The following is a 14148-nucleotide window of genomic DNA, read 5'->3' as shown; positions in this document are numbered from 1 at the left end:
GTCCTCATACCTTATTGGTCATATTTGTCCAGATCCTCGCTTTAAGAAACACTATTGTTCATATTTGTCCAGCTCCTCGATGTTCCTTATTGCCATGACTTTTGCTTGTTCTGGTGATCCGTTCAGTTTGATGAATATTTTACAGTTTGAAGTCCATGTGTGCTGGATTTTTCCCTGTTTCTTCAAGAAGCGTGCTTTCCTGGCGATGTCGGCATTCTGTTTGGTGAGATGTTCATTGATGAATACGTTTGTCCCTTTCAGTTTTCTTCCTTGTTTTAACAGTGCTGTTTTGTGTTTTCTGTTGATGAATCTCATGATGACGGTTCGTTTATCACCGTTATTTCTCCGGGGCAGAGGGTGGCACGCTTCAATGTTATTTAAATCCATTTCTATACCTTTAGATAGGAGGAAATCAGCAACCTGTTTTTCCACAGAGCTGACCTCCTGTTCACTGGGCTCCCCTCCGCTCTCATCTGTTACCGCCCGTGCGTAGGACCGTGGTTTGATATGAAGACCTGTGATGATGACGTCGTTAATTCTGGTGTACTGCTCCAATTCAGCCACTCTATTTTCCAGCTGCACCAGATGCCGGTCTTTCTCGGCATTCTGGAGCCGTAATGCCTTCACCTCCTCCACCAGATCCATAATTGATTTCTGTTGCTGCTTCACAACAGAAATCTCCTCTGATAGAAAGTCCAGAGATTTTTTAATATCGTCACCTTCCTCCGCTGTCAGAACCTTCTTAGGCCCCATGGTCGGCTTATGAGCAGCTTGTCGATCGCCGATGTTAACAGCCTGCGTTGTTTGTCACCGGGATGGATCTGCACTGCGCTGGTGCCGCGCGGCCTCGGTGTTTCCGCGCTGATGGATCCGCGGTGGCTGCACGAGGCCTCGGGGAAGCGGCACTCGTGACGCGCGGCTCTAATGACGCAGCGCGCGGCCTCAGTGAATTCACCACGTTGGGCGGGCCTCGGACGTTGTTGCTGTCCAGCTTTCTTGGTTAGCCTTCTTGGACTGTGATGTTACGATTGCAGAGAACAGGCAGCTCCAGACAGGGGTTTACAGAAAACCAACTCACACTGACCAATATCTGCTCTTTGGCTCAAACCACCCCCTTGAACACAAGCTCGGGGTGATCAGGACTCTTCAACACAGAGCCCTACAGGTGCCCACAACTGCAGAGGGAAGGGCTAAAGAACAACAACTTGTCCGGAAAGCGCTCACAGTATGTGGGTACCCACAATGGTCCCTGGATAAAGTGCAGAAGTCCCAGAGAACAAAGAGACCAGATAGAGAGGAGACAGAGCCAAGAAGAAGAGGAGTGTCTCTCCCTTATTTAGCAGGAGTAGGGGAAAAACTACAGAGGATCTTCAGACAGCACAAAATCCCAGTTTACTTTAAACCTGTTAACACCTTGAGACAGAAATTAGTTCACCCTAAGGACAGGATCCCTAGTTACAAACAGAGCAATGTAGTGTATTCTATCAGATGTCAGGAAAACTGTAACGAACACTACATAGGTGAGACTAAGCAACCTTTAAACAAGAGGCTATACCAGCACTGCAGAGAGGGCGCCAGTGGACCTCAGTCTGCAGTTCATCTCCACCTGAAAGATACTAACCACACGTTTGAGGACAAGGAAGTTAAAATCTTAGCCAGAGAGAAGAAATGGTTTGAGAGAAGGGTGAAGGAGGCATTCTATGTGAAACAGCTGAAACCAAGCCTTAACCGGGGAGGGAGTCAGAGACATGTTTTGTCCCCTGTTTACAATGGGGTACTCAGATCAAAGCAGTTTCAGTCTTTTGTTCATGGTAATGAGTCATTCAGGTCATCAGGAGAGGCGTCAGTCCCATCGTTAGGAGGGACAGCTACCCTGTCATTAGGAGGGTGCTAACTAGAGCACAATAGTTGCTAATTAAAGCAATTGTTTAATCACTAGCCTTAGCAGTCTGTCTCTCGGTAGGAGGCGTCTGGTTAGGTTTAAAACTCCAGCTTTTGTGGCTTCTGTTTGTTCTTCTCGACAAGGGTCAGACAGAAGTCAGACTACCAGAGCAATTTTAGCTGAGGAAGCTTCTGCAATCTGAAGCGAAACGTCCTCGCGTCAAGGAACCCAGTCCAGTTGAAGATTCAACCTTCTCTACTTCTGCTACTAGTCTCTAAAATTGTTCACGGACTGGCCCCTCCCTACCTAGCTGACCTAATTAAACCTTACGTACCGGCCTGGGCTTTGCATTCTCAGGGTGCAGGACTACTTTGTGTCCCTAAGGTGAATAAGAAGTCTCCGGCTCACAGAGCTTTCTCTTATCGTGCGCCTGTTCTGTAGAATGATCTCCCTGCATCAATAAAACAGTCAGATTCTGTAGAGATTTTCAAGTCAGACTTAAGACGCATTTATTTTCCCTTTCGTATGGCTAGCATACTGACGTAGTATAGTTCTACGCTTTTTACTCTTTTTAATTAATTTTATTAGTAAACGGAGCATGCTGTGGCCTCAACTTTATCTAAATTCTGGATCTTTTAGTGAAGTTTAGGGCTAGTGGCCGGCGATCACATTAATATTTCTTCTGTTTTTCTTGTTGCTTAATGCTGACAAATTATACAGTATTTGTTGTCTTTCTGGTGCCTGATTCTGTTTTTTTTCTCTCTGTTTAAGGTGCAGCTCCATCCAGAGATGGGTGTGGCATTTGTGCTGGAGACCCTCCTGTCCTGTGCACCAACAGCATTTCCTGTAGATAGATAGTATTATTATTATTGCTTATCCTTGCACACACTGTTTGATGCACATTTTCCTCTACTTGCACCCAACTTGTGTGTTTTTTAAGAGCTGACGTAACATATGAATTTCTCCACTGTGAGATCAATAAAGTCTTATCTTATCTTATCTTAGATTTGTTTTGTGAATTGTTCTGTAATTTATGTCTGTATCATGGCCCAAGCAGAGGGTCACCCCTTTGAGTCTGGTCTGCTTGAGGTTTTTTCCTCAGAGGGAGTTTTTATTTACCACTGTCGCCTGTGTGCTTGCTCTGGAGGTTAGTAAGGTTATACAGTATTTTTTGTGTTTCTGATGCCTGATTCTGTTTTAAAATAAAATGTGGAAAAGGTGGTGCGCTGTGAATCCTTTCTGGATACACTGTATCTTATATCCATATGACTTTTGTACTTGAAAGTTTCGTCAATCAGTCAAACTGAGTCTTTTTTTCCACACCTGAAAGTCCAAAATAAGATCTGCAGCAGGGTCGGTGGTTTGATTCCACATTGCACTAAATGACTGTCCATGAGGTGCTAACATCCTGCTGCCGTCACTGCATGCTGTGCCTCCAGACAGTTGATGTTGATGGGTTTGTAGGCTCGCGTGTGTCTGATGTTAGCTTGTTTTCACTTTGAGGAGTAATTTCACTTGAATGGAGGATAATTTCATGTGTCTTTTCAAGTTGAATTTTACTTCTTCTTGTGACTAAACTGCCATTCAGAACTTTGTGTCCTCCCGTGCTCCCACGTCTCTTTATGGCTCTGTCTCTAGTGCAGCTCCCTGGGACTCAGTCATTTCAAATTGATGCAAAAGTTTCATATTTGGTATAAATTTGAAGGTAAAGATATGTAGAACACCTTTGGTTCAAGTGTCAAGCTTTGGTGTCAAAACTGTATTTATTTTGTCAAATATTTCAATATAATTATTTTTTTTGACATTTTATATAACAGAGCATTAAAAAACTATTGGAAATGTACAAAATATGTATTAAAATGTTTTTTAAATAATTGTCCTTATCAAAATAATGGCTATTTGTTAGAAGTTACATTGTATTTTTATGAGTGTGACCGATCTTCTGATGCTCTTCTGTGTAGGTGACTTTGCACACTGTGACTACATGGTGATGTGTCTGAAAATAGACGTGTGATTTGTTGGAAATTCCCAGCATAGTGCCGGTGTTCATCTTCAGGTTCTGTAGCGTGGGTCACAGTCTATGATTCCCCCTGGATGGAGCTGTAGTCCTTCAGAGGGTAAACTCTCCAGCCACAGCTGGTACCAACTGGCTGGACTGAGACGATGCAGATGAAGATGCTCAAAGGACACAGACAGGTAGTGAGACCGGGAATCTCTCTCAGCTACTCCTCGAGTTCAGATACAGGAGAACTCGGCACCAGGTGAAAATTGGACCCGGGGGAACCTTACCCCTACCCCTAACCTAACTATAGGCCTTCCCCTAATCCCTAACCCAACCCTAACTCTATCCCAACCCTAACCCTAACCGTATCCTAACCCTACCTCGATCCCAACCCTACCCCTAACCGTATACCAACCCTACTCCTATCTCAATCTTACCCATAACCTAACACTGCTGATAACCCTACCCATAACCCAACACTTCCCCAAACCAAACTAGTCCATGAGCCAGTCATGAATTTTGACCTAATTGGTGCCACTTAAGGGGAAAAAAACAACACTTAGAATCCAGCCTCAGTGCATCATGGCCTACACAAAAATGTATGATAGCCATCCCATGGAGGGAGCTGTAGCCAAGTAGGGGTCAATGTAGAATTACACAGAGGTCAAAGTTTAAAAATGCTCCAATCATGTTGAAAACTATATCACATTATTTGTCTGATCATAACAATTCCAAAAAGATATAGTTTGGACTATCGATGATGGAATGCTCTGGAGTTATGGGGTACTAACAGCAAACATGGTGACAAAGGTCAATTTCAGTTTGTACAGGGGTCAAAAGTTAAAGTTGCTCCAATTTCAGCAAAAAATGATGCAAATTACTGGTTGAAATAAAAGTATCAATAAATGGAATAGTTTTGACTGTGTTGAATGCTTTGTCTCCAAAGTAAAGGTCAAACAAGGTCATTGAATTCTACAACCCCTGGCAAAAATTATGGAATCACCGGCCTCGGAGGATGTTCATTCAGTTGTTTAATTTTGTAGGAAAAAAGCAGATCACAGACATGACACAAAACTAAAGTCATTTCAAATGGCAACTTTCTGGCTTTAAGAAACACTATAAGAAATCAAGAAAAAAAGATTGTGGCAGTCAGTAACGGTTTGTTGTGTGGGCCGCTGAAGAGGAGGTACTGCTGGCCCACCACCACCAGAGGGCGCCGTGCCTGGAGTGCGGGCTCCAGGCACCAGAGGGCGCTGCCGCCTTATGGGAGCAGCCTGGGTGACAGCTGTCACCCATCACTGGACACAGCTGTTCCACTCAGCACAGAGGTATATCAGGAGGACGGTGTCTCCACCTCAGTGCCGAGATATCGCCTTTAGACTGAGGTAACGTTCTCTGCATTTATATTCTGACTAACTAGCTAAAAGACTTGTTAAACCTTTTCAGGACAGCTGATTACTGAAAGCTAAATTGCTTGGATAAGTACTCACCTGCCTGCCATATTGTGACTAGAGGTGGAGGCGGCTTCTCCCCTCTCCGTTACTGGGTGCTGTCGCATCCACGCCTGTGTTGTTGCTCTCTCCCGCTAGCAGTACCGGATCCGACGAGCGGAGGCAGTGGCCACCTGGGAATTCGGGACTTGGCGGTTCCAGTATTTCCAGGGTTCGGTGGCAGAGGAGATCTGGGTGGTTTCGGTTCGACTGAGACGGACGTCTCCTACCTTCGAGCCTGCCCACACGACACCAGCGGATTCGACCCCAAATTGTGATTGTTGTATTCATTGTGCTCGTTTCACAATAGTAAACCTTGTTATTCACCTTCCTCCATTGTCCGTTCATTGCGCCCCCTGTTGTGGGTCCGTGTTCCTACACTTTCACAACAGGATATCTCGGCCAGCGTCATGGATCCCGAGGGGCGTCAACCGGCTGTTGAACGGCCAATGGAAGAACAAGGCGCGTCGGCGGCTTCGGGAGGGGTAATCGGTGAGTTGCAGCGGTTCCTCGCCGCTTTCACCTCTCGGATCGATTTAATGACCGAGCAGCACGTTCTCCTAAACCGCAGGGTGGAGGCTCTCGCCGCACAAGTGGAGGCGCACCCTCCGGGCGCCGCTGCGGCTCTCCCTCCCGAGGACCCTGCGCGTGAAAGTGACGTTCCACTGGTCGTTCAACGGTCCCTTCCTCCGTCCCCAGAAGCATACATAAGCCCTCCAGAACCGTACGGAGGCTGTGTGGAGACGTGCGCGGATTTCCTGATGCAGTGTTCGCTCGTCTTCGCACAGCGTCCCGTGATGTACGCGACTGATGCTAGCAAAATAGCTTATGTAATAAACCTGCTTCGCGGGGAGGCACGCGCTTGGGCTACAGCGCTCTGGGAGCAGAACTCACGGCTCCTTCATACCTACAATGGGTTTGTACGGGAGCTCAGAACGGTGTTCGACCATCCCAACAGAGGAGAGTCCGCTTCAACCGCGCTACTGTCGATGAGACAAGGGCGTCGGAGTGCAGCTGCCTATGCAGTCGCCTTCCGCATCGCGGCGGCGAGATCCGGCTGGAATAGCACTGCCCTCCGCGCCGCCTTTGTAAACGGACTGTCACTGGTCCTAAAAGAACACCTGGTGGCGAAGGACGAACCGCGGGACTTAGATGGTCTCATCGATCTGGTCATACGACTCGACAACCGGTTAGAAGAACGCCGTCGGGAACGAGGCGAAGGGCGTGGCCAGGCACGCGTCGTCCCTCTCCCTTCCGGTTCCGATCGAGCTCCGCCCTCCCCACGCTCCTCTGTTCCTGCGCTCCGTGCGCCTACGGCTCCCCCTGCTGACGAAGCTATGGACACGAGCAGGGCAACATTTAGGGCACCTGGAGCACAAAGGAGGCGGGCCCACGGAGCTTGTTTTGTTTGTGGCTCGAGTGAGCATCTCGCAAACGACTGCCCCGAGCGGTTAAACTCCAACGCCCGCCCCTAGAGACTGGGCCAGGGGTGGGCCAGAACATTCACGTGGGACACACCCACATTGCTACACGACTCCCAGTCACGATCCTGTTTGAGGATTCAACCCTGAAGGCCCCAGCACTGGTGGACACGGGCTCTGAGGGGAATCTGCTAGACAGCAGATGGGCTAGGGAGATAGGGCTCCCTCTGGTGGCTCTTACCTCGCCTGTGCAGGTTCGGGCACTAGATGGCTCCCTACTCCCACCAATCACGCACAAGACACCTCCAGTAACTCTGGTGGTGTCAGGTAACCACCGGGAGGTGATCGAGTTCTTTGTGACTCAGGCCACCTCCCGTGTGGTTTTGGGTTTTCCCTGGATGTTGAAGCACAATCCCCGGATCGATTGGCCGTCCGGGGTAGTGGTTCAGTGGAGCGAAACCTGCCATCGGGAGTGTCTAGGTTCCTCGGTTCCTCCCGGCTCCCAAGCTAAGGAGGAGGTCCGAGTCCCGCCCAATCTGAAGGCGGTGCCGGCGGAGTACCATGACCTCGCTGACGTGTTCAGCAAGGATCTGGCTCTCACGCTTCCTCCCCACCGTCCTTATGATTGTGCCATTGATTTGGTTCCAGGCTGTGAGTACCCGTCCAGTAGGCTGTACAACCTCTCACGGCCGGAGCGTGAATCAATGGAGACCTACATCCGGGACTCATTAGCTGCCGGGTTGATCCGGAATTCCACCTCTCCGATGGGTGCTGGTTTCTTTTTTGTGGGTAAAAAAGATGGCGGGCTTCGTCCATGCATTGATTACAGGGGGTTGAACGAAATCACGGTTCGCAACCGATACCCGTTGCCCTTGTTGGATTCAATGTTCACCCCCTTGCGTGGAGCCAAAATTTTCACCAAGCTGGATCTTAGGAATGCGTATCATTTGGTTCGGATCCGGAAGGGAGACGAATGGAAGACGGCATTCAACACCCCCTTAGGTCATTTTGAGTACCTGGTCATGCCGTTCGGTCTCACTAATGCTCCCGCGACTTTCCAAGCGTTGGTAAACGATGTCTTGCGGGACTTCCTGCACCGGTTCGTCTTCGTATATCTAGACGATATACTCATCTTTTCCCCGGATCCTGAGACACATGTCCGGCATGTCCGTCAGGTCCTGCAGCGGTTGTTGGAGAACCGCCTGTTTGTGAAGGGCGAGAAGTGTGAATTCCACCGCACTTCTTTGTCCTTCCTGGGGTTCATCATCTCCTCCAACTCCGTCGCCCCTGATCCGGCCAAGGTTGCGGCGGTGAGAGACTGGCCCCAACCAACAAGCTGTAGGAAGCTGCAACAGTTCCTCGGCTTTGCTAATTTCTACAGGAGGTTTATTAAGGGCTACAGTCAGGTAGTTAGCCCCCTGACAGCCCTGACCTCCCCAAAAGTCCCCTTCACCTGGTCGGATCGGTGCGAAGCCGCGTTCAAGGAGTTGAAACGGCGCTTCTCGTCTGCACCAGTTCTGGTGCAGCCCGATCCTAGCCGCCAGTTAATGGTTGAAGTGGATGCCTCGGACTCAGGGATAGGAGCGGTGCTCTCCCAGAGCGGGAAGACCGATAAGGTCCTTCACCCGTGTGCCTATTTTTCCCGCAGGTTGACCCCCGCTGAACGGAACTATGACGTCGGCAATCGGGAACTCCTTGCTGTGAAAGAGGCCCTCGAAGAGTGGAGACATCTGTTGGAGGGAACAGCCGTGCCATTCACGGTTTTCACTGACCATCGGAACCTGGAGTACATCAGGACCGCCAAGCGGCTGAACCCCAGGCAAGCCCGCTGGTCACTGTTCTTTGGCCGTTTTGACTTCCGGATCACCTACCGTCCCGGGACCAAGAATCAAAGATCGGATGCATTGTCCCGGGTGCACGAAGACGAAGTCAAAGCGGAACCGTCGGATCCCCCGGATCCCATTATCCCGGAGTCCGCTATCGTGGCCGCCCTCACCTGGGACGTGGAGAAGACCGTCCGGGAGGCCCTGACCCGTGACCCGGACCCCGGAGACGGACCAAAGGACAGACTATACGTCCCACCAGAGGCTAGGGCTGCAGTCCTGGACTTCTGTCATGGTTCTAAACTCTCCTGTCACCCTGGGGTGCGAAGGACCGTGACAGTCGTCCGGCAACGCTTCTGGTGGGCATCCCTGGAGGCCGACGTCCGGGACTACGTCCAGGCCTGTACCACCTGCGCCAGGGGCAAGGCCGACCACAGAAAGACCTCAGGGCAGCTACAGCCACTGCCCGTGCCTCATCGCCCCTGGTCCCACATCGGCCTGGACTTTGTCACGGGTCTCCCGCCGTCCCAGGGACACACCGTCGTCTTCACGATAGTGGACCGTTTCTCCAAGGCGGCCCACTTCGTGGCCCTCCCGAAGCTCCCAACGGCCCAGGAGACAGCGGACCTCCTGGTCCACCACGTCGTCCGTCTGCATGGCATACCATCAGACATCGTCTCCGATCGCGGTCCCCAGTTCACCTCGCACGTCTGGAGGAGCTTCTGCCGGGAACTGGGGGCCACGGTCAGCCTCTCGTCTGGGTACCACCCCCAGACCAACGGGCAGGCAGAGCGGGCGAATCAGGAACTGGAGCAGACACTTCGCTGTGTGACAGCCGCGCACCCGACGGCCTGGAGTACCCACCTGGCCTGGATCGAGTACGCCCACAACAGCCAAGTGTCATCAGCCACCGGCCTCTCCCCGTTTGAGGTGTGCTTGGGGTATCAGCCCCCCTTGTTTCCGGTGGTTGAGGGAGAGGTCGGTGTGCCCTCGGTCCAGGCCCACCTACGGAAGTGCCGTCGGGTGTGGCGTGCCGCCCGCTCTGCTTTGTTGAAGGCCCGGACGAGGGCGAAGAAACATGCAGACCGGCGGCGGGCCCCGGCCCCCAAGTATCATCCTGGGCAGGAGGTCTGGTTGTCCACCAAGGACATTCCTCTGCAGGTAGACTCGCCGAAACTTCAAGAACGGTACATCGGACCTTACAAGATCCTCAAGGTCATCAACCCCGCCGCAGTGAGGCTCCAGCTTCCGGCCTCACTGCGGATCCATCCAGTTTTTCATGTTTCCCGGATCAAGCCCCTTCACACCTCACCCCTCTGCACCCCGGGTCCGGCGCCGCCTCCTGCCCGGATCATCGACGGGGAACCGGCTTGGACTGTACGCCGGCTCCTTGATGTCCGTCGGATGGGCCGGGGTTTTCAATATCTGGTGGACTGGGAGGGGTACGGTCCCGAGGAGCGCTCCTGGGTGAAGAAGGGCTTCATCCTGGACCCGGCCCTCCTGGCCGACTTCTACCGTCGCCATCCGGACAAGCCCAGCCGTGCGCCAGGAGGCGCCCGTTGAGGGGGGGGTCCTGTTGTGTGGGCCGCTGAAGAGGAGGTACTGCTGGCCCACCACCACCAGAGGGCGCCCTGCCTGGAGTGCGGGTTCCAGGCACCAGAGGGCGCTGCCGCCTTATGGGAGCAGCCTGGGTGACAGCTGTCACCCATCACTGGACACAGCTGTTCCACTCAGCACAGAGGTATATCAGGAGGACGGCGTCTCCACCTCAGTGCCGAGATATCGCCTTTAGACTGAGGTAACGTTCTCTGCATTTATATTCTGACTAACTAGCTAAAAGACTTGTTAAACCTTTTCAGGACAGCTGATTACTGAAAGCTAAATTGCTTGGATAAGTACTCACCTGCCTGCCATATTGTGACTAGAGGTGGAGGCGGCTTCTCCCCTCTCCGTTACTGGGTGCTGTCGCATCCACGCCTGTGTTGTTGCTCTCTCCCGCCAGCAGTACCGGATCCGACGAGCGGAGGCAGTGGCCACCTGGGAATTCGGGACTTGGCGGTTCCAGTATTTCCAGGGTTCGGTGGCAGAGGAGATCTGGGTGGTTTCGGTTCGACTGAGACGGACGTCTCCTACCTTCGAGCCTGCCCACACGACACCAGCGGATTCGACCCCAAATTGTGATTGTTGTATTCATTGTGCTCGTTTCACAATAGTAAACCTTGTTATTCACCTTCCTCCATTGTCCATTCATTGCGCCCCCTGTTGTGGGTCCGTGTTCCTACACTTTCACAACACGGTTACTTTTTTAGACGAAGCAGAGGAAAAAAATATGGAATCACTCAATTCTGAGGAAAAATTATGGAATCACCCTGTAAATTTTTATCCCCCAAACTAACACCTGCATCATATCAGATCAGCTCGTTAGTCTGCATCTAAAAAGGAGTGATCACACCTTGGAGAGCTGTTGCACCAAGTGGACTGACATGAATCATGGCTCCAACACGAGAGATGTCAATTGACACAAAGGAGAGGATTATCAAACTCTTAAAAGAGAGTAAATCATCACGCAATGTTGCAAAAGATGTTGGTTGTTCACAGTCAGCTGTGTCTAAACTCTGGACCAAATACAAACAACATGGGAAGGTTGTTAAAGGCAAACATACTGGTAGACCAAGGAAGACAAAGCGTCAAGACAGAAAACCTAAAGCAATATGTCTCAAAAATCGAAAAATGTACAACAAAACAAATGAGGAACGAATGGGAGGAAACTGGAGTCAACGTCTGTGACCGAATTGTAAGAAACCGCCTAAAGGAAATGGGATTTACATACAGAAAAGCTAAACAAAAGGCATCATTAACACCTAAACAGAAAAAAACAAGGATACAATGGGCTAAGGAAAAGCAATTGTGGACTGTGGATGACTGGATGAAAGTCATATTCAGTGATGAATCTCGAATCTGCATTGGACAAGGTGATGATGCTGGAACTTTTGTTTGCTGCCTTTCCAATGAGATTTATAAAGATGACTGCCTGAAGAGAACATGTAAATTTCCACAGTCATTGATGATATGGGGCTGCATGTCAGGTAAAGGCACTGGGGAGATGGCTGTCATTACATCATCAATAAATGCACAAGTTTATGTTGATATTTTGGACAATTCAAAGGATGTTTGGGGGTGATGAAATCATTTTTCAAGATGATAATGCATCTTGCCATAGAGCAAAAACTGCAAAAACATTCCTTGCAAAAAGGGTCAATGTCAACAAGCAGATCTGATTTGATGCAGGTGTTAATTTGGGGGATGAAAATTTACAGGGTGATTCCCTAATTTTTTCCTCAGAATTGAGTGATTCCATATTTTTTTCCTCTGCTTGGTCTAAAAAAGTAACCGTTACTGACTGCCACAATCTTTTTTCCTGATTTCTTATAGTGTTTCTTAAAGCCAGAAAGTTGCCATTTGAAATGACTTTAGTTTTGTGTCATGTCTGTGATCTGCTTTTTTCCTACAAAATTAAACAACTGAATGAACATCCTCCGAGGCCGGTGATGCCATAATTTTTGCCAGGGGTTGTATGAAATGTGACATGTGTTACCCAGTAACATGATAACTAAGTATGACAGATGGTGCAAACTATTCCTTTTTAGAACCCTATTAACCCAAACAATAATTTGCATAATTTTTTACTGAAATTGGAGCAACTTTAATATTTGACCTCTGTATGAACTGAAATTGACCTTTGTCACCATTTTTGCTGTTTTGACCCCATAACTCAGAACATTCCGTCATAGATAGTCCAAACTATACCTTTTTGGAATCATTATGATCAGACAAGTAATGTGATATAGGTTTCAACATGACTGGAGCATTTTTAAAGTTCGACCTCTGTGTAATTCTTCATTGATCCCTACCTGGCTACATTTTTGTGTAGGCCATGATACACTGAGGCTGGATTCTAAGTGTCGTTTTTTTCCCCTTAAGTGGTACCGAAAAACCTGCTTGGCCTATGGACTAAACCCTAACTCTTTCCCAACCCTACCCCTAGCCGAAACCCAAACCTTACAACAACCCTCACACGGCCTGAGTTTTTAACCTGGGCCAAGTTCTCTTGTTACCTCAAGTTCCACGTTGATTATGTTCCATCCCCTCCAATTTTGACACTTTCTCACCATTGGACATCAGGGAAAACACCTTAGTTAGTAGGAGGTACCCAGACTTACCTCGGTCCTGAGGCTCATACACACTGAACAAGGACTCACTGGCTCCACCCACCCTGAAACCCGTCCGGATTCGAAATGCCACACAGACAAAGATATCGGAGGGAACCTGGAAAGCACACATGAAGTTATCAGAAGGCAGTCAAACATGAAGCGTTCTGACCTGGATCAGTGACTTACAGAGTCCAACTGAATGACAACCGTGTTTCCTTGGAGTTCATAACTGGAGATGACCGGTTCCATCCCCTCCATGAACTGTAGCAAAAACAAGACAAAAATCCAACTTTGATCATGGTGACTCACAGCAGGAAATCACAAGCTGGTTCCATGATGAACCTTCTGACTCCGAGACGCTGACAAAAACTGATCACAACCGAAGGTTCCTGGAACACGTCACCTGAAACATGCTGCCTGGTTTCTGGAAAACTGTCAGTTACAATGATATAATCATTTGATTGATGAAATGTCAGAAAATCATAAAAACAAAAGAAAAAAAGCAGTTTATTCAATAATCAAAGTTATTGTAGCTGCCGTCCAATTTCACATTTTGATGACCAGTTGTTCAGGGCCCCTGTGACGGATTATAACCCTCAGACTGACCTCCATGAGCGGACTCCCTGGTTCTGATCCAGTCTGATGTAATGTCCCCTTTGGACGTGAACCCAAGAAACTACAGGGAACAGTTGGTTATGAATTCTCCAGGAGCATCATGACACTCTTGCAGTTACAGAAAATCACCACTAGATGCTGCCATTGATTGAAAAAACAGCAAGAATAAGAGTCAAATATCAAGTATGTCTTTTCACACGCTCATTATCAAACTAATACATCATGATACAAATCAAAAAAGGGATTTTTCATCAACAACATAAATATGACCAAAAATATGATGTGTGACACAAACGCATGGGCTGAGTGTGCAGTGATGGTACAAACTGTTCAGAGGAAGCGGGTGTCTGTGCTTGGTGGTGAATATGCTGTGGTCGAAGTTTACAGAGCGCTAGGTGGTGAAAAAAATACCTCCCTAACACCATGTAAAATATGCATAATGCAAAATAAAATACATAAACCAAAACTATGGCAGTAAAATCCCTCATCAATCTCAAGGATAATAAACTTCAAAAATACCTCTCTCATCAATGTCAGTGATGATAACCTTTTTTTTGTTTTGACATGGGGCCTAATTGTTCCTAAAGCTGCTTTGCAGTGAAACTTAGGCTGCTGTTGCTTATGTGTCCAAGCTTTTTCTAACAAAATAATAATATGAGCTTCGCACCGGTTTGCAGCGAATCTTTTTAAAATGTGCATTGTGT

The 14148-nt window shown here is 48.9% G+C and overlaps 1 protein-coding gene across 1 annotated transcript in view; it reads right to left on the bottom strand.

Annotated features, from left to right (window-relative positions):
* Nucleotides 1–14148, bottom strand: part of c5 (complement component 5) — a 94410-nt gene that overhangs the window by 21914 nt on the left and 58348 nt on the right. The window contains exons 27-28 of the mRNA XM_034165217.1: nucleotides 13016–13090; nucleotides 12839–12944 (exon numbers count right to left, since the gene is read on the bottom strand). Coding sequence (XP_034021108.1) covers nucleotides 12839–12944; nucleotides 13016–13090 — 181 coding nt within the window. The remainder of the gene's footprint in view (nucleotides 1–12838; nucleotides 12945–13015; nucleotides 13091–14148) is intronic.

Source organism: Thalassophryne amazonica, unplaced genomic scaffold (assembly GCF_902500255.1).
Source record: "Thalassophryne amazonica unplaced genomic scaffold, fThaAma1.1, whole genome shotgun sequence".
NCBI classification, from domain to species: domain Eukaryota; kingdom Metazoa; phylum Chordata; class Actinopteri; order Batrachoidiformes; family Batrachoididae; genus Thalassophryne; species Thalassophryne amazonica.
Note: the sequence above shows the minus strand (reverse complement) of the source record. Positions and strands in the feature narration are given on the sequence as shown.